The 25,034-nt window shown below is 47.1% G+C and overlaps 3 protein-coding genes and 1 long non-coding RNA gene across 8 annotated transcripts; 3 read left to right on the forward strand and 1 right to left on the reverse strand.

Annotated features, from left to right (window-relative positions):
• Positions 1 to 18: 18 nt before the first annotated feature.
• ap1ar (adaptor related protein complex 1 associated regulatory protein) lies at positions 19 to 10,925 on the forward strand. 5 transcript variants are annotated; one of them, XM_035417674.1, is made up of 10 exons: positions 19 to 409; positions 1,346 to 1,394; positions 1,621 to 1,647; positions 2,557 to 2,582; positions 3,101 to 3,197; positions 3,929 to 4,027; positions 5,104 to 5,159; positions 5,536 to 5,612; positions 7,284 to 7,406; positions 9,853 to 10,925. In XM_035417674.1, exons 1-10 carry the CDS (start codon positions 339 to 341, stop codon positions 10,107 to 10,109), a joined length of 882 nt encoding a protein of 293 aa, XP_035273565.1. In that variant the 5' UTR covers positions 19 to 338; the 3' UTR covers positions 10,110 to 10,925. The 5 variants fall into 5 exon arrangements, with proteins under 5 accessions (XP_035273565.1, XP_035273566.1, XP_035273567.1 ...); XM_035417675.1 differs by having other exon boundaries at positions 5,107 to 5,159; XM_035417676.1 differs by having other exon boundaries at positions 5,110 to 5,159.
• Positions 10,926 to 13,486: 2,561 nt separating this feature from the next.
• fam241a (family with sequence similarity 241 member A) lies at positions 13,487 to 19,908 on the reverse strand. Its single transcript, XM_035417679.1, has 2 exons — positions 19,640 to 19,908; positions 13,487 to 17,346 (listed from the first exon to the last, which is right to left on the reverse strand). The coding sequence occupies exons 1-2, from the start codon at positions 19,769 to 19,771 to the stop codon at positions 17,092 to 17,094; spliced, it is 387 nt and encodes a 128-aa protein (XP_035273570.1). The 5' UTR covers positions 19,772 to 19,908; the 3' UTR covers positions 13,487 to 17,091.
• Positions 19,909 to 20,009: 101 nt separating this feature from the next.
• Positions 20,010 to 22,960, forward strand: LOC118227484 (homeodomain-interacting protein kinase 4-like). The gene is made up of 4 exons (XM_035417989.1): positions 20,010 to 21,538; positions 21,823 to 22,282; positions 22,326 to 22,610; positions 22,763 to 22,960. Exons 1-4 carry the CDS (start codon positions 21,015 to 21,017, stop codon positions 22,958 to 22,960), a joined length of 1,467 nt encoding a protein of 488 aa, XP_035273880.1. The 5' UTR covers positions 20,010 to 21,014.
• Positions 22,961 to 23,419: 459 nt separating this feature from the next.
• Positions 23,420 to 24,605, forward strand: LOC118227337. Its single transcript, XR_004765252.1, has 3 exons — positions 23,420 to 23,583; positions 23,736 to 24,401; positions 24,500 to 24,605. It is a non-coding gene; the product is annotated as an uncharacterized LOC118227337 (long non-coding RNA).
• The last annotated feature ends 429 nt before the right edge of the window (positions 24,606 to 25,034 follow it).

Raw genomic sequence — 25,034 nt, forward strand, 5'->3', positions numbered from 1 at the left:
TTCCGTAGTCGCGAAATTGTCACGTGGATGTACCAGGAAGAGCTGGACAATGCCTGGAACAATGAGAGCTCTTCCCGTCCTGTGGTTCTTCGTATGAAATATAACTGTTAGCTGTGTTGAGTCTGTTAATCCTCAACTATGTCGCTTATATGTTATCAAATCAGCTGTCTTAGTCAAAACCAGATATAATTATTTTTACAATCGTGGCCCCAAAATGGCCAGTTTCAGCGTCGCCTTCTAGCGTGATGAGTATTAATTGACCAGGGTGGTGGCACGCTAACGACAGCTGGACAGCTATCAAACTTTTTGGTCTCAAGTGCGTTTTTCAACAGAATGCCATGGGAAACTGCTGGAGTCAGTGCTATGGGATGTTCAGGAGGGAAGCTAACAGGATCCAGCGTGGAGGGGGGTAAGTTGAGCGTTACTGATGACATTTTAAATCGTTCCAGTGTAATACAGTGTCCGTAGTGCCTCTTGTTTTGCTATATTAGCTAGCTGCTCTACATTTGTAATATTTGAAGACTGGGCACATTACTAAGTGGTAACGGAATTTGGCGTCCCTTGCCTTTTGGTTTAGGAGTCATCCTGGAATTGTGGGTTTAATAATTAGGTGGATAGCTGTTTGTGCTGGTATCGACCGCCTAACACAGACTGTTCGGCTAATTAGCCGGTCAGCCAACCTGCTGGGTTGCACTCTACAGCATGGGTCTAAAACCCTGATCTTAGAGAACTGGGGGGGGGGAGGTTGCTGTTTTTTTTTTTTTTTTTTACTTTAAAATCAGTCACTAATTCGCATCCAAGAATCCAGTTGAGGCGAATTCGCAGGGTAATAATAAACTACTTTAATTGATCAGTTGGGTATAGATCCAGTGGCCTTCCAGGACTTGCTGTCCTGCGCGTGGAATATTTGACGTAGTTCTATTGATGCTGTTACATTGATGCGATATTACATTGCAGTTAACGCTTCCAAAACGTTATCCTCATGTGTTGCTGTACAATTATGTCTATCTTTACCAGTTACTTAACTTGCATTTTCGGATATTCACCCATAAATAACACATGTGGTGTCTCTGACATAGCTTTTGACGGATTTCTTCTGAGAAATGGGGCGTTTCTTTCTTTGCACAAACAATGCACGCACTCTAATGATTGGTGCAGTTGGCGCACGTGTCAAACCTCACAAATAGTTGGCTAGTTTCACTAGTTGCACTAGTCCTGCTATATAGGGAACTAGTGGACCGTTTGAGACACTGCCTGGGTTTAATGCGAATGAGTGTACGATTTGCTTTCATTGATGTAATAGATAGTTTTCTGTCAATTGTTTTCCATGTCTTTGTTTGCACAGGTCCAAGTATTTCAGAAGCACCACCACTGGAGAGCATTACACTATAGAGGTATCTTAAGTCCGCTGCAGTTTTAAGTACTTATAAAATCAGGCTTGAATCAGACTTTATGTAGTTGAGTAGGTACCATATGTACTGTTAGTAAATAGCCTACATTGTCTGTAAATCTCAACGGTGTTTAACTGTTCTTAGCAATTTGCTGTGTTTAAAGATTTTGTTTGGTTTTGTTCATAACTTGCACGCAGCTCTGACTGTTATTTTATGTTTGTTTTTCCAGTTTGAAAACTTGGTGGAGAGCGATGAGGTGAGGAGGTGAACGCTGTGCATGTATTGAGGAGGCGGTGTTGACATTCTGTGTTCTAATACTTTATTGAAACGCTTATCAGTAATTATCATCGATAACGGATATCAGTGATGACCATTATCAGAGGTGACCATTATCAGTCATGACCACTGTCAGTGGTAACTGTTGTCAGTGTTATCCAAGCAACTCAACGCACTTCTTGTGATCCTGACCAGGGGTTGTTTGTGCCAGAATAGTCTTGGAGTGCCACCCACCGACTTTCTGCGAGCACACGGTGCGGTCTGTTTGGCCTTCGGACCGGTTTCATTCAGGACAGCCCAGGAGTTCTGTGAAGGCCCCCAGGGCAGCTCTCACGGGGCACTTAAATCCTTCACACGCCTCCCTGTGTGCCTGCGATACACGAAGGTGGCTGGCAGCCCGCTGCCCTTCTCTGCCAGCCGCCGGCTCCACTTTTGCCCAGTCGCCTTCGTTCATTTTCCTCTCGATGGTGTTAGCCTGCACGTTAATGGGGAGAGAACATCCCGCTTCCCGCAGTTTCTTCCAGAACGGGCCGCTTGGATCCGCCTGCCTTAAGTGCCTGACTCTCTTGTCGGAGAGCCCGCGGCGCGCGAGACGTTACTTGATGATTTAAAGTGCTCGGGCCTGGAGGATAACTGTTATAGTGAACTGTTATCAATCATGACCATTATCAGTGATGATCATTATCAGTGATGACCGTTAGCAGTGATGACCATTATCAGTGATGACTGTTATCAGTGATGATCATTAGCAGTGATGATCATTATCAGTGATGACCATCATCAGTGATGACCATTAGCAGTGATGACCACTGCCAGTGCTCCTGGGTGTTTGACTCACTTTTTCTGTTGCACATTTTTTTTTAATTGTCTTTCTCCTTTTTCTTTGAAGGGGGAGACTCCTGGGAGCAGTCCAAGGTGTGTGCTGTGCCGAACGATAAATACGACTCCACATGCAGTATTTCCCAGACTGCCTCTCTCTCTCTCTCCCTCACTGCGCTCCTTGTGTAATCAGGCTGTCAGTCATGTAAAAAAAAAAAAAATATATATATATATATATTATATATATATTTGCAGTGAGCCACAGCTAGCCTCTGCTCACAGGGGAAGGTGTGCGCTTGAAACATTTATTTCTCTTTGACACGTCTGGTCAACCTGTGGCCTTTCAATACAGAGTGCCAGTGCCATACGCAAGATGGCCACCAGAGGGTGTGGCAGAGCCATACTTTTAAAGCCGTTAATGGGGTACTTCTGAAGAATGAAAAAGGTTGTAGGAACTGAATATTGCTGTTGAGATCTTCCGATAAACGGGGGGACGTGTTTAAAGATCTGAGGGGACATAGGGCGTCTCGTGGACACGCTGGGCGGTGGCAGACCTCTCTGACCGTGCTGGGGGGGTGTATGGGGGGGGTCCTGTCATCCTTTTTGACCTGCAGGCCAGTCAGCGAAGAGGAGATCAACCACCTGAGGGAACAGCGCTACGCAGCCATTAGCGCCAAACAGGCGCTCATCGACCAGAACCTGCAAGCCGAGGTAACCGCGTGAGCCCCAACTGTGGGTCCCCCCCCCCCCCCCCCCCCAACCCAACTCTGGGTCCTCCGAGCCCCTTCCCCACTCTGGCTCCTCCTCCCCCGGCACCCCACCCTCCCCAGAGCTGGCTCCTCCGAGCCTCCCCTCCCCCCCCCCCCCAACTATGGCTCCTCCTCCCCCCGGCACCCCACCCTCCCCAGAGCTGGCTCCTCCGACCCCCCCACCAACCCTGGCTCCCCCGCAGCCGAGAGGCTGAGAGTCTGGGCTCGTCCGGCCACAGCTGCTGTTTGTGTGGACGGTTCTACAGGCAGGCCTTGGCCACGGGAGCTGCTTGAATGTGTGACAGAGAGACAGAGGGTCTGTTTTAATGATCCAGCTTCACTAATGGTGTGTGCGTATCTCACCAGGGTGGTTTGCAGGACTGGTAATAAGGTGTGTGGTCTCAGCACTGGGGAGTCACTAGAATTACTAGAGCTGGGATAGGCTGCTGTTTGATCGACAAAGACCTTTTCTCCCCATGACCATTTGAATTTTTATTCACTTTCGTCCGTTATGTTTGGATTTGCACCTCCATTTACCCTTTGCCCCTTTGTGTTTCTATGGTTTTTGCCTTTTGATTTAATTTCTCCTTTTGCAGTCCTCCGCACGTTTTTCACGGCTTAGGGAAGCGCCCCGCTCCGCGGTGGCGGAGGGGGCGGGGCTAACGGCCTCCTCTGTTGTGGTTTCTGCCCCAGCTGGAGGCGCGAGAGGAGGCGCTGCGGCGGGAAGAGGAGGCGGAGTACGCCGCCCAGCGGGAGGCGGCCAGGGCCGCGCGGGAGCGAATGCACGCAGAGGTGAGGCAGCCCCTCCCTCTGCCCCGCCTCTTTCTGGCTGCCTCTGGCCACGCCCCTTCTGGCTGCCTCTGGCCACACTCATCCTCCCCTGGGCTCCGCCCCTGCAGAGAGAGAGAGAGCTCCGCCTGTCTTTAGGAGCTGAATATTTGGAGCAGAAATTGTTTTAAAACGGGGTGTGTCTGCGTGCTCGTTCATGCGAGCGCGTCTGCGTGTGGGTGTGTGTGTTTCTGGTTGTGTGTGTGTGTGTGTGTGTGTGTGTGTGTGTGTGTGTGTCTCTATTCTCTGCTCCTAAATCACACAGTTATGCCAATTATTTACTTGGTTTGGCATTTCTAAATTGAAATGATGCACTGCAATCTAGGGTCCCATGCTGCATTTGCCTCATGCTGATATTGAATGTCGCAGTGCATTCTGGGCAGTGTAGTTAATTGAAATTAAGCCAGGGTAAGTGGCTTTCAGTCAGAGGGTCTTTTTAACACAGAGCAGCAGGTACAGCAGTGGGTGTTTCAGGGGCATGGGCCTTTGCTGGCTGGCTCCTCCCCTCCCAAAAGGAGAGCCTGCCCCCCTTCCAGCCTGAGCGCACACGAACACGTCCCTCTAAGTTTACTCCCACTCCTCTTTCCTTTGCTCTGCTTTGCTTTTCTGATCTGTTCTTTCCGTTTGTTTAACCGCTGAGTTTGTTTGCGTTTCCTTTAACCTTGGTTCTGCCTTTCCCTTGGCTTGTTTTGGGTCCTCATTAACACATTGCCATGAGAACGCTTTTCCGTTTCACGGTTGCTGAGGAATGGGCTGTTAGCACATTGGTGCTGCGGCACTGTTTATGCGTGACTAACTCTGCAGAACGTTGGGCTGGATCTTTATTAGTAGCGTGAGTATAGTGGGAGTTGATGCCTGTCAGATTGTCTATTCTTTACTTCAGGTGCTGTGCATTTCCTGATGAGAGGGTGTGGTGGGTAAAAGGCGGGGTTTATTTTCTGAGGGGGTGTGGCCTCTAAAAGGCGGGGTCTATTTTCTCTGAGGGGGTGTGGCCTCTAAAAGGCGGGGTTTATTTTCTGAGAGGGTGTGGTCTTTACCAGAAGCAGGCAGTGGAGGCCAAGGCAGAAGATGGACGTGGAAGTGGACACCAGAAGACGTGAGTTCTCCATTTTTACACAGCGCACTGCATGGCAGAGTGAAACTCTGGGAGGAAGGGCGATTTCTTACTGTGTGTGATTAGAATGTTCTTAACTGACATTCTAGTGCTGATGTCACAATCACTACTGGTGACTGAAAGCAGTAGTGATTGTGACATCAGAACACTGACTTAGAATGTTGAAAAAACATTCCAAAAAACCTACCACCTGAATGGTTAAGGAATGTTGCTATGAGAAGACCACATACGTTGTTTAAGAACACCTGTGTTGAGACTGCGTTTGATTAATGGGTTTACCTGAATACCTGAAGGCTGAGTGTAGAGCTATGAGCACGCAGATTCACTGTTTATCCTCTGCAAACTGCCCCGCCCTCAGGTTGGCCGCGGGAGAGGACTTTGAGACCCACGCGTCCAACGCGAAGACCCAGGCGGGGGGGGCGTCCCGGAGCAGCCGTGAGTCACTCGGCTGGGGCGGGGCATGGCGTGGTTTGGCGTGGCTGCGGCTTAAAGTCGGCAAAATGAAATCAACGCTCTGTGCCCCAGCCCGACGGGCACTCGGGTTCTGGCAATGAGACTGCTGATTTCCCATGATGCCGAGGGGGGGAGGGTGTGTGCTTCAGTGAAACTCATTGTGCTGAAAAATGTTCAGTAGGATTAGTAGGGCTAAGAAAACAGTTATGAATGCTTATGAAGTTTTAAATATTTTTCTAAGTTAATTTTTATTTAAGTTTTGTAGGTAAGACATTATTTTTAAATTATTTTTAAAATGTAAACATATCTATAAGGAAATCACAGTATTGATACGTAGGTTAGTGAGATACGCACTGGATATGATTAAGGCTGCAGCTGTATAAAATATGGCCCAAACTTCAGTTCAAAACATTGTAAAATATGCTCCAAAATACAGGCCTGGCTGCTGCCTGTGTGGTGGTGCTGCCGCTCCCAGAGAGTGACAGTGGTGATTTTCTGTCTTGTTATACTTATCTCGGTTATTAATACACATTTACATACTGACAGTGGGTAACGGGGCTTTTTATTTGATTAATACGAATATTGGAAAATGCCTGGCACGTGTCAGTCACTCGCTACATAAACGATCCCGGCTGTGCTAAGTGAAGGGGTTTGTCCAGCTGAGCTCTTTCTCTGACTTTAAAGGTAAGCTTCACCGGAAGAGAAACATCTTTCTCATCGTCGGGCTCTGTGTTTTGAGCGGACGTCCCCTTTAACGTGAGCGGGCAGCAGGGAGTGTGTGTGTGGGGGGGGAGGGGGGGGGGGGCGGGCCGCGGATGGTGCGATGATTAAAAACAGATGAGTACTCGTTTAAAAAAAAGGCAAACGGAAATTGTGCGCAGTTCAAGGATGGAAATTCCACAGAGGACGAAAAAAAAAAACCGCACAACTTGCTGGTCCACAATCCAAAACTGAAAGTGTTTTTCTGAGCACGGTTTTTGATGTGGTACTTGTGCAGATGTTTATGCAATGGCCTTACGGGGCAGTTGCAGGAAACTGCGGTGCGCTAACCTCAGGTGTGCCTGTCCTTTGATGTGGGATCTTCCAGGGGACTACGCTTGGTGCTTAGCACTGTAACACAGGAAGACTACAGCCCCCAGAGTGCAACTAGAGCAGCGCGTTCCCCCAGTGTAGAGCACTGTAGAACCTAAGAGTTACAAAACAACTGGTGAACTGCGAACATTGAATGAACCCAGAAATGGCACAATGACACTGTTTTTCTTTTTCAGAATCGAGCTCAGTGTTCTCACTGCTGCAAAGGCAGAGCATTTACCTAAAATCTCAGTCTCACCTTCCATTAGTTTGAAACACTGTCATGACTGGCCAAAAGGACAAAACCTTCAGTAACATGAATAAAATTAATAATACCACAGACCTCTGCGAACGCAGGCCACTGTTAGGGAGTCCGTTACAGTAGTACAGTTGACAGGCACCCACTAAGGCATTTTGACAGTAAAAAAAAAAAAAGAAATACAAAGAAACATTCAGCACATAGTTGTAAATTTGGTGGACGCATAGAACATGAGTCAGCTGAGGGGTTTTGACCAATGACAGCTTGGGCTTTTTATCACGGTCACTCTCGCCAATGTCACGGGCTGCTCTCTTTTGTGATAGGGGTTTCCTCGGAGACCAACGTGGCCACTCCCAACACTGAGAGCAGCTATGATGTCACCAGCAAGACTCGCTCCACCAATGAGGATGGGACCTCGCTTGACCTAGAGTGGGAGGATGAAGAAGGTGAGTCTTCATCACACTTCATTATTATTATTATTATTATTAATAATAATAATAATAATAATAATAATAATAATAATAATAATGTTTATTATTGCTGTTTACTAACGTGTTGTGTGCCACTTCAGTATTTTTGCAATTAAATACTTACTGTTTCGTGAACCAAGTCTGAAATGATCAATGTAATAATAATTATAATGCGCAGTGCTAATATGACTTAGGAGTGGCCCTCGTAGTTCACCACAGTGCCACGGAAGTAATCTTACCGTCTTACTCAGACCAGAGCACATACTGACGCATGAACGAGGCCTTTTCCTTGGCGTCCACAGAAGCCTGCATGTCTGGGCGTAAGTGCAAATACAGAGAAGCAGACTTTCTGGGCCTCGGGTTAAAGACTTAACACTGACCAACAGGGCGTTGAGCTGCTTCATGAGCTATAACGGAAAGCACAAACAGAGAGGCGTCTTAAACTCTCTGTGTTCGTAGAAACCCAGAAACATAAGCTCACCGTGAAACTGAGCACTGAAACAACGCAGCCCGCCATTCTTACACTGCTCTTATCGTCCCATTCTTTTGCGCCGATCTCATCAGTAGTAAGAAAACAAAATACCAGTGCAGCAGGTTATATATGAATACACCACTGAGGAATCTTGCTCGTAGCGACAAGCCAGGCTGAGTTTCTGATGACTAGCTAAACTGGATTTCTGATGTGCATTATTTGGCAATGGTCATATTTCAGGGCCCTGCTCCTAGATAAAAGATTTTCCTGGTTTGAAAGGTGCTGAAGTTCAGTTTCTCTCAATGACCTTGTTTGCAGGCACCTCAAAAGCCATGCTAAGGACGTAAAGCGTAGAGCATAACACACTACACTGATAAAGCCTACACACACACACACACGCACACACCTACACACCCACACACACATGCACACACACTCACACACATGCACTCTCACACACTCTCCCTGTTTCTGGGTTTGGTACTGGTGGATTCCCTGCAGGACGCTAACTGCTAAAGTGCAGAGAATTTTAAAAAGTATAACTTGTGACAAAAAAAAAAACATTTTTGTTTAGGAAAAAAAAGCGGTAAACTTCACTTCAGTTGTTGGCTGAAAAAAGAAAGATGGGACAAATATCAAATCCACAGCATTTATTTTGAGTGAGAATGTATTATATGAAGATATGAGTCCATGACGTGCGTCTTCTGAAGCCTCGGTAAGAGCGCTTCTCTGTAGGAAAGGCACGTTCTGCGTAGCAGGACATTTTGTTCCGTTTTTTGAAGAGGAAAGGAAAGCAGACCTGGGCTCCTCATTGAGCGGGATCCTTTCACTTTGCCAGATCGGTTAAAAAGAGCAAACACACTCCTCTTAGAACAGCCTAAATTAACGGTATACCCATGTAAGAGGTTTTAAAGAAGGACATTCAAACGCGTGAGTGTTTTGCTTTTTTTTTTTAATTTTTTTTTTTTTAATTATTATTATTTTTTATTTACCCAGATTCTTCTCAGTTCAGTTATCTAAAAATCTCGTTTTTTTCCACCCTTCCTTTTGCTTTTCAAATGTGCAGCAAAAAAAAAAAAAGAGCAGGAATTGCTGACCCGGCTGGCTTTTGTTCCAGGTCCTTTTGTCGCGCGATGCGATGGGTTTGTGTTTTGCGGCGCTCGCGTTCGCCCCAAAAAACCCCACTCTGTTCCGTTTTCGGGAGTCGGTGGAACCCCGCGGCTTACCCAAAAATCTGTCCGCGGTCGCTCTGGCGGGCGGCATAATGGCAGGAAACCGGGGGTGCGTGGAGCGGACGGGCGGATTGGGGGAACGTCGCGTTTGGAAAGTACTGGCAGATTTTTTTTTTTCCACTTCCTCATGCAGGAGGGGAAACTGATGAACAGTTGTTTCCTTGTAAGTACGCTGAGGTCGTTTAAATGAACTGGGTCCTGAAGCCACGGCTTCCTCAGATGTACCCTTAAGCACCAGTCTTCTTTACGGTTGCATTTCATTAAGGAGGAATCCCAGGTGACTTGAGGAATTTTTGGATTTCCTCGGATCTAGAAAAGAAATAAAGCAAGGACTTGAAATTTTCTGAAATTTCCTAACTGTATTTTCTGAGCCCTGATTTGTTTTGTTCTCTGCCCCTATTTCTCTGAGCCCTGATTGGTTCTGTGCTCTAACTATATATTCTCTGAGCCCTGATTGGTTTTGTTATCTGACTCTATATTCTCTGAGCCCTGATTGGTTCTGTGCGCTGACTCTATATTCTCTGAGCCTTGATTGGTTCTGTGCTCTGACTCTATATTCTATGAGCCCTGATTGGTTCTTTGCTCTGCCCCCATATTGTCTGAGTCCTGATTGGTTGTGTTCTCTGACTCTATAAATCTCTGAGCCCTGATTGGTTCTGTGCTCCGAATCTATAAATCTCTGAGCCCTGATTGGTTCTGTGCTCTCCGGGCTGCGCAGGCATGTCGGTGGCGGTGCTGGTTCCCGAGCGGTCGCGGACGGAGGAGGACATCCTGAAGGCGGCGGCCGGGAGGCGGGGCACGAGGGGCAGCTGCCCGGCCTCGGCCTCCGAGGACTCCAATGCCCTGGAGTGGGAGAACGACTTCGTCAGCGCCCACGGCGACGACTTCGAGTGCGACGGCTTCGTCAACCCCCTCGCGGACACGCCCTCCGAGGTCACCACGGAAACCTCCATCTCCGACAAGCAGGACAGATAGTGCCGGAGGGTGGTGGGGGGGGGGTTAATCCAAAATACAGACCCGAACGTTTGTCTTGTGTTATTAGACAAAACTTTTACCAACCTGCTAATCAGAAGCTAAACATTATGAGTAATTTTTATGAACTGAGGGCTGTTTTGACTGCTAATTCTAGCCAGTCACTCCGCTCTCTGTGCTGTATTTGGTACTGATTTGTTGGTGGGCGAATTATACATTTAATTCAATCCACACACTAATAATATTAACAGCTGTGTTTGAATGTAATGGGCAAATAATGCTGATCCCCAAAAAATCTGACGTGTGGAAGATGTCTCTTTCGATTGGCCGGTGGGTCAAAGTTTCAGTTCTGTCCGATTCTTAGACTCGGAAGACTCCTGATGGACACAGTTTTCATGTTTTTTACATTCTTGCTGGATTTGGCCTTAGTTTGGGCCAGTAGGGTCCTCTTTATTCTGCCTTTGCTGTCTATAAACAGAACATAATTTTCTGTGTAGACAGGATAAGTGCAATTGACAAAGTGCTCTGATCAGCTATGTGTGTGTGTGTTTGTTTGTTTGTGTGTAGGGGTGATGCGAGCCTTCCTGGGATAGGCTAACACACAGTGTACAGAATTACAACTCTCTTCTGTCTCATAGTTTTGATTCTTCATACTTTAGTTAATTCAGGGAAACGTACAGTACATCTGTTTGACTGATATTGACTGATATATTTGCCATTGTCGCGGTTCCCTCTAGTTTGCTATCATGGATTACGTTCACTGTAAATACTTGCACGGTGTTAAAGTAGGAGTTAGGCTGAGTGGCTGCATTTTGCTTTTTTAAATCAACATTCCAGAGTTTTAATATATTAACCGAGGAGTCCCCAAATCTGGTTCTGGTGAGCCGCAGGGTCTTCTTGGGTCCCCAACCGTGGTCCCGGACAGGGTCTTCTTGGGTCCCCAGCCCTGGTCCTGGAGAGCCGCAGGGTCTTTTGTGGTCCCCAGCCCTGGTCCTGAAGAGCCGCAGGGTCTTTTGGGGTCCCCAGCCCTGGTCCTGGAGAGCCGCAGGGTGCCCTGCGGTCCCCAGCCCTGGTCCTGGAGGGCCGCAGGGTCTTTTGGGGTCCCCAGCCCTGGTCCTGGAGGGCCGCAGGGTCCGCTGGTTTTATAGTTGTGGTTATGGTCAGTCACGAGTCTTTCTTTTCGGGCCCCCGTCTCTCACCGATTTTGGAAGGGCGGTGCGAAACTGGCGAGCGCCTGTGAACACTGGCGGGTGTGTGTGAGCGTGTGCCGCCTTGTTCTTTGCTCTTCGTCGCATTGCTCGTCTTCACCCGTCTCTGCCTGTGTGTGCGCGTGCTTTCTACCGTGCCTGTTTTAGACGCTTATTCTGAGACGTTTGTTTAATGTTGGACACTGCACTTTTTCTTGTGTTTATCAACACTTTCCTCTGTCGTTTTCACTCTCTCTCTCTCTCTCTCTCCCCCTCTCCCTCCCCAGCACTCTGCTTGTTTATTTTTCCGATTTTCATCCCTCCCCCCGGTCCTGTCGTTACTGTCCACAGTTGCAGCACGTTGCGGTTTCAGCATTGGGCAATGCGTTTCCGCAGTTCCTTCGCGCATCCCCGCCCCCCCGCCCCCGCATACCGGATTGCTGCTGTCATTTCGTTTGATGCATTCCTGATTGTAACCTTGTTGCATGCCATGCGACGCCATGCGGCGGCGTTAGGGTGAGGCATGCAGGCCCCGCGCGTGTCTCCAGAGTGCGCGTGCGGCGATGCGCCACACGGTGGTTCTGCCTTTGGCGGTGCAGACGTTCCCTCTGATCTCTTTAGGGCGACTGCACTCATAAAACATTAACAGCAACAACACTGGAGCAGCCACTGAACAGGCTGCGCTGGGCTCCTCCCTCTAGTGGTGAGAGTCCGTTACTGCGGGAGCCTTTTCTTTGCTGGTCTGGTCACCCTCTAGTGCAGGGGAAACTCAAATCTGGACCTCGAGGAGAGTTACACTGCTTTTTTTCCTTCCCCTTCATTTACACCTGGGACACCAAGTGAGTTAGATTTATTGGCCAATCAATTAATTAATCCATCAATTGACTATCCGATAGAAAAGGAAAACCAGCAGCACTACTGACCTCGAGGGCCAGGTTTGAGTATCCATGCCCTAGTGTCTAAGGCTTTAGAAGAGGAAGCCAGATCAGTTACTGAGTGAGTTCGTGAGAGAGGATCGCTGCTGTTTTTGAGGCTGCTATTAAACATAGGACAAATTCCCCTGGGACACAACCTATGCATCCAAACTGTGCACCAGTTGACCAAAGAAGTGCTGGCTGTGTGACGTGTGTAGCTCTGTAGTAACGTGAACTCTCCGCCCCTTTGCTTCATATCTTTCAACAATTCTTGGATATTTTATGCAAGACCTTTTTTTTAAACTTTGTTTTTTTTTGTTTGAATAGTATATTCAAATGCGGGACACGATCCAGCTGGGCCTGTGTGAGTAGCCGTGACAACGGGGGGTGATTTGCATGAGGTGGGGCGGAGCAGGAGGAAGGCCGAACGACGGAGGCGCCCAGGTGTGAGCCTGCTTTTTTTCGGGGCGCTTTTCGAGAGAGGCGCGCTCCCACCGCGAAAGGGCGCGTTTAAGGATCACAACCTTCTTTTCTGAAAAAAAAAAAACCAGTTTCTCAACCGCACAGAGAAAAGACACGTACTGTACTTGGATGTTTTCTTCAGGAAAACTTTGCTTTGGCTCATCTTCAAGATGAAAAGTGTTTTTTTTTTTTTTTTTTTTTTTTTTTTGCTTAGTTCAGCATTCTGTGAGGTTTTCGTTGTTGAAGTCTGACACAAATAAAATTGAATGGGGAGGAAAAAATTAACTGTCCTTTTATTATGCGACTATCCAATGTGCAGGTATGTTACATACACTATATGACCAAAAGTGTCTGGACACCCCTTGGTCTTGGGCTGTTTTTCATGACTTGGGCTAGGCCCCTTTGATCCAGTTAAAAGCAAATCTTAATGCTACAGCATACAATCACATTCTAGATGGTTCTGTGCTTCCCAAACAGTTTGGGGGAGGCCCTTTCCTGTTTTAGCATGACAATGCCCCCGGGCACACAGCGAATGGGAATGGTTTTGTCGAGAATGGTGTGGAAGCACTTCACTGACATGCACAGAGCCCTAACCTCAACCCCATCCAACATCTAGTATAAAGCCTTTCCAGAAGAGTGGAAGTTGTTATAGCAGCAAAGGGTGGACTAACTCCATATCAGTGCCCATAATTTTGGATGAGATGTTGGATGTCACATGTCCACATACTTTTGGCCATGTAGTGTACAATGATTTATTTTTCCCAGTTCAGAGGAATCTGAAATCTACCCATGAAAGACAAAAGAATGGAATTCAGAATATTTCTTAAAAACATAACCTTTATTTAACTATTCTTTAATTTGTGCAGATATGGATACAGTATTTTTTTTCAAAGTCATTTGCAATATAAAATGTTAAAACAGGATCCATTTCCAATCAAATTATTTCTTCTTCAAACAAAACCAGATGACAAAAAATGCAGCATGGAGACAGGACAGTTTACATTTGAAAGATTCTCTGATATGGTGACGTGAACCCGAAGGAGATTAGAACAGTCCATGGAATGCTTTGGCCAACAAGGCTTTCTTGCACAATGAAATATGCCCTCAAAATCAGTTTAGTTTGGGCTGTATTTAGTCAAAACGTAACTTAACATTGACTTATGCTTAAATTTAAATGTAATGTTTTTTCTATTTTTTTTTTTTTTAAATCGCACGGTTTGAGTGACATGAAGTAAAAAAAATGCAATCCCAATGTTTGAAGCCAATGTTGAGAACAAGTGACTGAATCCAGGTTTAGGGTGAAACCAAAGTGAACTATTAAAGTTTTTTTATTAAAGTTTCCATATGAGGTTTTTACCTTGAGCCATGCATTTTCACACACTTTGGAAGCAGACTGCGTACTCTGTTCCTTGTTTCAGGCAAAGCTCTTATGGACCTCAGAGAATAGGGGAAGTCAGCCATTTTGGCTCTTAACCGTCTGGAGTTTTGCACACTTCCTATGCCACCACATTTACATACTTACATACATGAAAGGCTGAGCCACAAAATAACCTCAGATAACCTGTATAGACCAGGGGGGAAGCTCTGTATTCTAAACCTTAAACTTCCTAACTGCCATTTTTTAAATCTCAAAACTGCTGCAACCTGCCAACTTATGACTTGCTGACCTACCAGAATTTCCCACCCCTGGCTTATAAAAACTGGCCCATCGGTTCCTAAGTGGTCATGTGAGAGAGCGAAGCAGCTTAGCTACAACTTGCCACCGATGGGGCCATATGACAAGTCTGTCTGGTCCCATTTTTATGGGCACAGCTGGGGGATATAGGAGTTAGAGGGTGGAAGAGATGCAGGAGCTGAAAGTGAATACAACCTCTGATCTTGCTGCCGATTACTGGCTCACAGTTGCCCCCCCCCCCCCGGCCAACACAAACCGTCCCGTTGCTGTGTGACGTGGATCGGGTACGGCTGCCCCACCACGAAGACACTTTGGCCTCAACTGTGGATTGTCCACTGCTTACTACACTTCCACCTCCAAGCCCCACACAGCCTGTTCACTTTATACGTACATATCCACAGCGCGTTCTTCCGCAGCAACATGGCATATAACAGCCACGATATAGCAGCCATGGCCTGTACTGGGAAAGTGGATTTATTTCTGTACGGGGAGAACACTGGCTATTTTGACTGCCTTCCTGTGTGCTAGCTCAGAGGTGTTCATCCCATCCTGTTTGAGAGCCCCGGGCCCTAGCTGGCATTTCTTCGTGCCTCAAAGTCAGCAACAAGAACAGACCCACGTAGCCAGGGCGAGGTGAGTTAGCTGGAATAAACCGCTGTAACTTATCAATCGCGTGCTGAATAACAAACGGCCGGGTGTCCCCTGACACCCCGGGGGGGGGTACAGCGGTGAACACCGCCCCGAGGCGTTCCTTTGCTCGCTCACATTCCGGGTCTGGAAACAGACACGCTAAAAACCCGAACACCATAAAACACGATAAGATATGACATCGCTCTGCGAAGGGGGAGTGTCTCGGTCTCGGTGCGTATATATACGGGGGGGGGGGGATTAGAACGAAAGTCAGAAGTCTGCCTCGGGTCCGACCGAAGAGCGGGCGCTCGAAGAGCAGTTAAACATTAACGCCAGATTAAACTTGGGCAGATACAGCAGCCTAAACTCTTGACACGCCCTCCTTTCGCATACCAGGGATGAGGTGTGGAGCGCCTAAAAGCTAGCCTCGTTTTCGGGTCACTGTGACGGGTTTAACAAGGTGCGATTCAAATGTTGACTTCTAAAGAAAAGCGCTAAGCCAGCAGATGTATAACAAAGGATGTGTTTACGCTCCTGCCCCAACCACAAAAGCTACAAATAGCAGTGTGCACCGTCACCTCCATTGCGAGTGAGAAACGGTCAGGCTGAGCGTCTCTATTTCTGGTAAATATCTGAAATAGTTTCTCATTCCCATACGAAAACCAGTTCGCTCTGAAAACATTTCCGCTTCACGGCATGCAGAAGGTTTATAACAAGGCATGCTCTGCTGATTATAGAAACCTTCATGTACATCTTCAGCTATTGTCTGCTGAAGGACAAACATTTATCAGAGAAGGCTGCCATTACCCCTCATTGTGGTTTTGATTTCGTTCTGTGTCATTAGAGCTTTCATATCCTATCCGCTCTCACTAATCTAGCTAACCACAGTTTTTTCCCCCCTCCATTACACAACAAGAAAGGGCCTACCATGTGAAACCGATGATGTGGATCTAGAGATATGAATTGCGTGTACAAAGCATAGATTAATAATATGATATAAAACGGATAGCCTAAACATGCTCGTGTCTCCATTCTGCGCAACTATGCGCAAGGACAAGCCCTCTTCTAGCTCCCTTAGCTTTTACCCCCTTTTTTTGGGGAGGGGTGCCTAATTCAGTAATAGCCCCATTAAATATTCTAATGACATGGACTTACGTTTAAAGTCATGACAGTTTTATACTTTTTTGGCCACAAACAAAATTTTCCCCCACTTTTTTTTGGGACCATACCCCCCCCCCCCCCCCCCCCCCAGAACTATTTTAGGGGGGGCTAGGCCTCGGAGACACAAACACCTACAACCATACGTCTGGAACTAAGGCTCCACCACCTCTTTCCCCGCCCCCTGTGTTAGACTGCTCCCTGGCCAGAGGGTTGGTACTAGTAGGCAGACTCTCGCACAACACCCCCCACGATAAAACCTTGTTACCTTCAACCAAGAGAGAGGACCTGCCAGGATTTTCCATTGCCACGGCAGTTTCAGCATGATAACTAAGTCTCCCAAAACTTAAAATTTAAACATCTTCATACAAGCAGGGTCGTGCCGAAGGGGTTTGATACTTAGTGTAAAAGCAGCCCTGCTACTGCAAAGTGCAATTTAATGATAGAACAATCCATGCTACTTACAAATATGAATTCCATCTTCCAAATGTGATATATATATATATATGATTTTTTCCATTTGAATCATTTAAATAAATTACTCTCCAGCTACCAAAACCCAACGCTCATATATATTTTATTATAAATAACATTCAGCTTGGCACTTCACACTGTTGACGTGAGACTGAAGTTCCATGGGTCGACCAAATATGTACAGCAGTCGGCTGTCAATTATTTGCTTTTTTTGAACGAACCGATTAAAAGACATTGCCATCCACCGAAAAACAATGGTTCAGGTTCAAATCGGTGGCAGCTCCGCCCATCCGTCGCTCCGTCATCACCACGTCACGCCTGCCTGATATGCACTTCCCTGAAGACTGCGACACCGGAGCCCCGAAACGCACAACGGAAGCCGGCATTCCACAGACAGAGCGCCCCCCCTTTCCCCCCCCCCCCCCCGGTCCTCCGTCCCGAGAGAACGCCTTTCCCCCGAAGTGTCGGCCGTTCGCCTCCGAACATTACTTCTGAATGTAGATGATGACGATGCAGAGCGCGCCGACCAGTCCCAGTGCCTGGATTCCCAGGAACCACAGCATCACCCAGAAGAACACCACGACGACCGGCTCCACGATCTTCTCCCCGAAGTACACCTGCGTGAAGCCGACGCCCCGGAGGCACTTGTTCAGCTCGCCGAACAGAGTCCCCAGCTTCTCGCAGTCGTCCACCGGGGGCGGCTGCGGGCCCGATCCAGACGGGCCCTCCCTGAGCGCATCCTGTGAGAACAGGAAATGGTTAGCCCGGCAGTCGCAAAAACGGGGGCACTGCTTTGTGCGTACAAACAATGACATTGAATGGAGCGACGCACTTATAATTGAAATGAGACATACATCTAAGGAAATATTTTGGGAAGAGGCTAAATTGGCCTAAAACAAAAACCAGGCTGTGCTTTGGTACCACGCCACTGCTTGCTTATTAGCCTGCTGACAGAAGACATAGAGTTTCAAGCGTCGCTTACAGCACGTTATGACGAAAGAAATGTTTTACAGAAATGGCTCAACGTTTAGGATGGATTAAACTTAAGTTTCCTTCGAGTAAGTATAACTAAATATTTACAGAATTGGAAGATAGGGAAAGCACTGTGATTTACAAAAAACTAAAAATAAAATATTGAGTAGCCTATCTTACCATGTAGCATACCATTAGAAGTGACAAGTGGTATAAACATATAAATTGGCCTGCTGATGGAAAGCAAAATCTATGATCCAGTGTGTTCTCAACATGGTAACGGACTTCATCTTCAATTCAGCATTCGCCCAACATTTCCAAGTTTTGGGAAAATCCCCCAATATACGGGGGTTTATCTTGATGATGGGGAAATGCAACACAGTTTGTTGGGTTTCTTTATTGAGCACAAGACTTTGGCGTGGCGACGTTTATGATGCCAACAATGAGTGAATTCCCTAGAGTGTGATTCTCATAACTCAAACACCAAGGCATCAAAGTGAAACACAGGTGCTTTCCATTTCCTTGTTCAGTCTCCAGTCTCCTCAAGAGGATGAACAGCGTCGGATATACAGAGTGTGAGTGTGTGTGTGTGTGTGTGTGTTGCTCGCTGTCAAAGATGGTGGAAAATTTACAGGACAGAAATAGTTTGTAAATGGACTTGCTGAACATAGTTCTGAGGTCTAGCAAGTCTCAGAAGCTAACTCACCTGTCTATTTATCACCTGAGTGAGAAAGTGACTGCACAAATTCCTTCCAAGTTATTCAAACCAGCATGGTAAATTCCAGAATAAATGTCAAACCTGCTTCAAAAATAAGAGCGAGGAAGTGCTGTATATAACAGTGCGTGTCATGTGACATTTAAAAAAATGGATTTGGCTATTTTCTTCGCTACCTATAGGCATTAGGCCTACTAGTAATATCTGCAGCAGATATAGGCCTATTTAATCTGTGAGTGTAACAGTTTGTTTGTGACCAGGGTTGGAAAATCCAATTGATTCAAATTCAGAAATGAATAGTTCCCTACTCCTGCCTAATTGTGTAGTTCTTATGGACAGAATACCCACTGATCTGGCTGTCTCTCTTTGACGCTTGGTGACATGCTATCCCCTGCTTTTTTGTGTCCAGGAGATAACCAGAGGTGAGTGTTCAAGAACAAATCAAAATTATTATAGGCTTGTTTTGACTTCATGGCGTCATAAAACATTGGTTGTGCCCCAAAAATGTTTAAATGCTGTCAGTAATGCCCTGGCATTCTAAAAATTATAATTTCTGTGTAACATATTGTTTGGGTATTGTTATTTGCAGATAGATTAAACCAGTATCGAGCGAGAGATAACATTTAAATGCAGCAAATACGTTGCCCTACATTCATTATGATAATTTATTGTCACGTCTTGGGTAGGCTATGTAGGACATGTAAGAAAATTTGTGAAAACACTCAAATCAAGGGGAATTGGACAGAGTTGAGGGAATTTTAACACGGGCCTGGCAACATAGCTCTCAGCTCTTGCATTAATTTCACCTGCCATCAACACCACTTCGAAACGTTCCGCAGTGTTCTGCCCATATAACTCGCTAACGCGCTATCGCGCTTTGGTTTATCGTTTTATTACGCAAACCGTCGTCCCGTTGCCAAACACTCAATGATCTCTGTACAGCGCTAAATGCTCTTACTTGTTTTACATAAATCAGCCGTTTTAGCGCGTGGAAAAACAGAAAGTACAGGCTAGATACATTATCACTTGAAGTGTTACTTACTATTAGAATGCATTATCCCTGGAATGTGTTCACAGGAAACATGACCTGCATGTGTGCTTTGGAAATCTGCTATTGGTCCGAAGATTGCAATATGAAAAACAGAATAGCCCATTGCTTGCTAGTTAGGTATAGTGTTAAGTGACTGAAGTAAACAAGTAAGATGCGTTACCATTCCCACAAACTTACTATCTACCCCGCGACAAAACAGAATTATTTAAACGGATTAAATCGACTTTGTTTGCATTGATTGTTAATGACTCTATTATCGCCCGGCAGCTAGCATTTCTGGCGTATAGAAGCCTACCTGCCTAGCTGGCTCTACATCGCGCTTCACCGCATGATGTGAGTGAAATCTTCTCCGGCGGTTCTCCAATTCTTCAAAATCACGTCGATGCAGTACTGGTCTGTCACTGACAGTTGGACCCAAGGCAGACATTTTTATTTGAGTTGTTCCGGGGTGTCAGGGTCCGCTTCGGTCAGGCTTCGGTGAAGGCTTAAAACAGATCCTAAAGATAGCCTTCCTGACAGCATACCCCACAAGCTGTTCAGCTGTAATGCTGTGTGATCTGACGTAACGAGAGGAGGAGCTTGGAGTCCGACTGTTATTTCACACAGCGAAAGCAGAATACACCCATTGCGCGCCACAGACATCAGACACATGAACGCGCGCGTGATCTTAAAGATGACTCATTGTGGGTACACATTTTGCTTGATATGAATATTTCCAACACATTACAGATCAGACCAGTAGTAAAGCTGGAAAGACGCTAAACAGATTCCATATTCCATATATCTTTATTGTCCCACTATGGGGAAATTCGGTTTGCAGTCGGAGATGCAACGCCAATGATTCACACTCATAACAAATGAAGTAAAACAACAAATAAGACAATTGATACAACCAATTTACCTGAAATACACATAGTTTTTTTCAAAGAGCAGATAGATTGACCGCAGTAGCAAGTTTAGGGCCGGGGTAGAGATTTACGAAAATCAGTCGCTATTTGCTGAACACTAGAAAGCTGTGTGAATCTCCAGTGTTTATGCAAACGATCGTATTTTAAACAAAACTGGATTCGTTTAATTAAGATCACTTACCGATCACTATGAAAAAATCAATTATCGAAGCGTCGGGGATTGTGTTCATTTAATTTCATCAGTTGCCTATAATTACTTTAAAATGGTACACTTTGCCAACGTAATTTTCTGACAGTAGGTAGCTAATCGGTAGCCTATATAGCCTATCAACATTTAGTCTATCGTGGCACTTTAATCCCAGGCACAATTCATAGTTGAGAACATCTAAACTGATTTGACTTACTTGATATTCAGATGAAACCATTTCAATGTAATTTATATTCTGGGTTTGATAAACCTAGGGGGCATGAAGTGGTCCATAGTTTTTGTTTTCATCAAGATCCATTTATGAATGACGTTTTTCAAAATGATTCCGATAAGATGTAGCCCATTCATACCTTCCACTGTGTAGGCTACTACCATGCACATTTATGATCACCAGCTTGTGACGTCAAAGTAGTATATTTCTGACCCTCTGTTACGTCATCAAAGTTTAGATATATCATATATAAATTTCCACACCAAACAAGTAAAGTCAGTTCTTCGCCATACTAAGGTTGTACAAGGTCTTACGTATTCAGCGAAAGAACCAAGCGTTCAACATGATATCTTCTGAATCCGAACAGTACGACTACACGGACGATTTAGGCTATGGAATGTTCGGCACGGTCGCGACTTACGAGCGGCAAAGCGACAAGAAAATCGTTGCAGTGAAGAGACTGTTCCACGTGAACAGTCGGATGGCCATCCGAGAAGCACGACTTCTATCTGCTCTCACGGCCCATAACGCGTACAACCACCACATTGTACGCTTCTATGAAGGTTTTTCGGACGATTTTTTCTTTTACATAGTGGAAGAGGCACTGGAACAGAACCTGAATAATTATCAGAAGACAAACGCGCTGAAAAGGTTTGAAATCCGGGACGTCCGGACGATTGTTCTGCAGCTGCTCATTGCGCTGGCCAAACTGGAGGACATGGGGATCGTCCATACTGACATCAAGCAGGAGAACATCCTGCTCGTTAACCATGGCCGCCAGCCTTTCCGAGTGAAGCTGGCTGACTTTGGCTCCGCCATGACCGCAAACGAGCTGGTTAAAATGTGGACGCCATACATTCAGCCCAGGTTAGCAGACACTTTTCCCAACATCAGATTGAATGGTTGACTGGTGGCTACATTGTAGGCCAGTATACGTTTTTTAAGTTTCACTGGCCCAGTATCACTGGCTAGGAAACAAAACCTTCATGACAGAATTAGCAAGAAGCTATAGGATACCCTGTCCTAGATTCCAAATTATTGCTACAGGTTACGCTACAAAGTCTCAATGCAAATTAACATCGTTCTATATTAGCCGTTGCACTTAATTAATCACTTAGTTTTTTACCTGTGCAATTGTTGCCTCGTTCCAGATTTGTTCGAGCTCCCGAGGTCCTCCTGGCCTGTCCGTGCAACCCGAAGATCGACATGTGGTCTCTGGGCTGCGTGATGGGGGAAATGGCAATTGGCCGCATGGTGTTCCCCTCGCTGTGTGAGCTGGAGCTGGCCCACAGCATCTTTGGCACCCGGGGAATGCCCTCTGCCGCAATGCTGAGCTCGGGCATCAAAACAAAGACGTTTTTTGATTGGGTGGAAACCAGCAAGGGGGTATATGGCTGGCAGCTGAAGCCATACAATGGGAGGCAGCTGTTCTCGGGGACCCAGAGCTTGAGGGGGTATGCGCCAGCCAACCTGGACCTACTGCAAAACATGGAGGAACTAGAACACGGCTCAGAAGAGCAGGATTTTGCAGAGCTGGCTGACCGCAGGAGCCTGGTGGACCTGCTTGACCGGATGCTGGTCCTCGAGCCGGAGCAGAGGGTCGGCCCCGAGGCACCCTTTCATGACCCTGAAACACCTCAGCGGGCGCGCAAAGCCCCGCGCGCAGTCCTCGCTGCAGGCGTACAGGGAGGCGGGCGTGTGTCCGCCCCAGGACCGCGCGTGGAACTGCGACTCCTCCTCTGAGGAGAGCGACCTCGAGGTCCCGAAGGAGAAGAGGAGGCGCTCCGTGAGACGGTCGCTGCTCTCGTTCTTCTCGCGCCTCTTCTCACGCCGGCGCAAGAGGCAGCCTGCGGCCTCTCAGGTCAACGTAGACCCCCCGGAGGGTCCCAGCTCTGCCGCCCGCGGAGGCCAGCCGGCCCAAAACCCCGTGACGACGGAGGTAAGTCTGGAAAATGCCTGGTGGTCCTGTGAAAGAGATGAATAGAGCTCGTCTTAAATGTTGTCCCATAATGCAAAGGTGACGTGGATACTGCTAGTGGGGGGTTATATACATTTGTTGTCAAATTACAAGAATTTTTGTACCCACTACAGCAGCAAAGCCCGGAGGCCTCGAGCAGCAGTTCAGCCTTCGAGTCCGAGGAGAGCAGCACTGAGGACAGCGGCAGCGCTCTGGCCGCCCCCGAGGGGCCCCCCAAAAAGAGGGGCTTCCTGAAGTGGCTGCGGACCCGCTTCTCGGGATGCCGGGGCAAGAAGTCCGCCTCCACTCCGGGCAGCAACAGCAGCCTGTAGGGTTTCGGGGAGGCGGAGAGCGCGGGAAACGCCAGAAGATGGTGTGGTGAGGTTGTCATGGGTCTGGCCTTCCTTTGTTGCGAAAAAAAAAAGGGAAAAGGGTTTTGAGAATCTTCTGATGTTTGGTTATGTGCTGACTGCACGTATTGGCATGAGACACATAGACCCAATAGAAATAGCCTTCCTTTTTTAAATGTTCTGCGAATGCTGTCAATGCAATTGGTGAGTATTATCGGTGCGCATGTGCGTGTGTGGGGTTTTAGGAGATAAAAAAAAATTATCCAAAAATTATCCTAAACTCATCCCATAACCTCAGCCATTGATGGGGGTGAAAGGTAAATGGGCTAAAACTGGTCCCAGGTCAGATGACTCTAATGAATATGGGCTCATGAGTTTTTCCAGCAGGGCTACCAGGGCACTGGGGTCCACAGTCGAGAAGGGTAGCGGAGAAGGAGAAGAGGAGGCGCTCCGTGAGACGGTCGCTGCTCTCGTTCTTCTCGCGCCTCTTCTCACGCCGGCGCAAGAGGCAGCCTGCGGCCTCTCAGGTCAACGTAGACCCCCCGGAGGGTCCCAGCTCTGCCGCCCGCGGAGGCCAGCCGGCCCAAAACCCCGTGACGACGGAGGTAAGTCTGGAAAATGCCTGGTGGTCCTGTGAAAGAGATGAATAGAGCTCGTCTTAAATGTTGTCCCATAATGCAAAGGTGACGTGGATACTGCTAGTGGGGGGTTATATACATTTGTTGTCAAATTACAAGAATTTTTGTACCCACTACAGCAGCAAAGCCCGGAGGCCTCGAGCAGCAGTTCAGCCTTCGAGTCCGAGGAGAGCAGCACTGAGGACAGCGGCAGCGCTCTGGCCGCCCCCGAGGGGCCCCCCAAAAAGAGGGGCTTCCTGAAGTGGCTGCGGACCCGCTTCTCGGGATGCCGGGGCAAGAAGTCCGCCTCCACTCCGGGCAGCAACAGCAGCCTGTAGGGTTTCGGGGAGGCGGAGAGCGCGGGAAACGCCAGAAGATGGTGTGGTGAGGTTGTCATGGGTCTGGCCTTCCTTTGTTGCGAAAAAAAAAAGGGAAAAGGGTTTTGAGAATCTTCTGATGTTTGGTTATGTGCTGACTGCACGTATTGGCATGAGACACATAGACCCAATAGAAATAGCCTTCCTTTTTTAAATGTTCTGCGAATGCTGTCAATGCAATTGGTGAGTATTATCGGTGCGCATGTGCGTGTGTGGGGTTTTAGGAGATAAAAAAAAATTATCCAAAAATTATCCTAAACTCATCCCATAACCTCAGCCATTGATGGGGGTGAAAGGTAAATGGGCTAAAACTGGTCCCAGGTCAGATGACTCTAATGAATATGGGCTCATGAGTTTTTCCAGCAGGGCTACCAGGGCACTGGGGTCCACAGTCGAGAAGGGTAGCGGAGGTCAGCTACGATAGGCGTGGTAAGTCGGGCTATATTAGAGCAGTCCATAGCCATGGTCGTTACTGTACAGATGCTGAACCCAAGTTTCCACACTGTCTGTCCCTTCCACGCACACAGGAGGCACACCACCGAGCATGGGCAGAAAGCGGTTGTGGAGATTCGATTTCGCGCCCTCTTTGGTGTTTGCCGTGGCAATAAGAAGTCGGGTCACCACTCCTGGACTGCGATGGAGAAAAGTGGTGAGGAGAGAAATCATGTGACTTGAATTGTTGCAAAATAAATTGTGCTTAAGTCCTTGACATTTGGTCATAATAAGACATCTATAGTTATGTGCTGACAAAACGTATTGACAGTGGTGCACAAGGCCAATAGAAATAGGCTAATTCAGTTTCACTGAATGCTGTTAATGTACATCTCAGCCAAATGCAAGTCATAATTCTTTGATCTCACTTCTAAGACCCGTTGTTCCTTAAAATCCTTTGCAGCATCAATTTATGAAGATGGATGACAGCCCTGGTCCATATTCAGAAAGCCGTCCGAGCAGGTTTGGTGATCTTGAGCATGAATATGGGCCTGGCAGATGGGCTACCAGGGGGCTGAGATCCACAAACAGCCCAGTCTAGAGGGAATGTGATCGGACTGCACCTCCCTG

The sequence above is a fragment of the Anguilla anguilla genome, chromosome 5 (assembly GCF_013347855.1).
Source record: "Anguilla anguilla isolate fAngAng1 chromosome 5, fAngAng1.pri, whole genome shotgun sequence".
Lineage (NCBI taxonomy): Eukaryota > Metazoa > Chordata > Actinopteri > Anguilliformes > Anguillidae > Anguilla > Anguilla anguilla.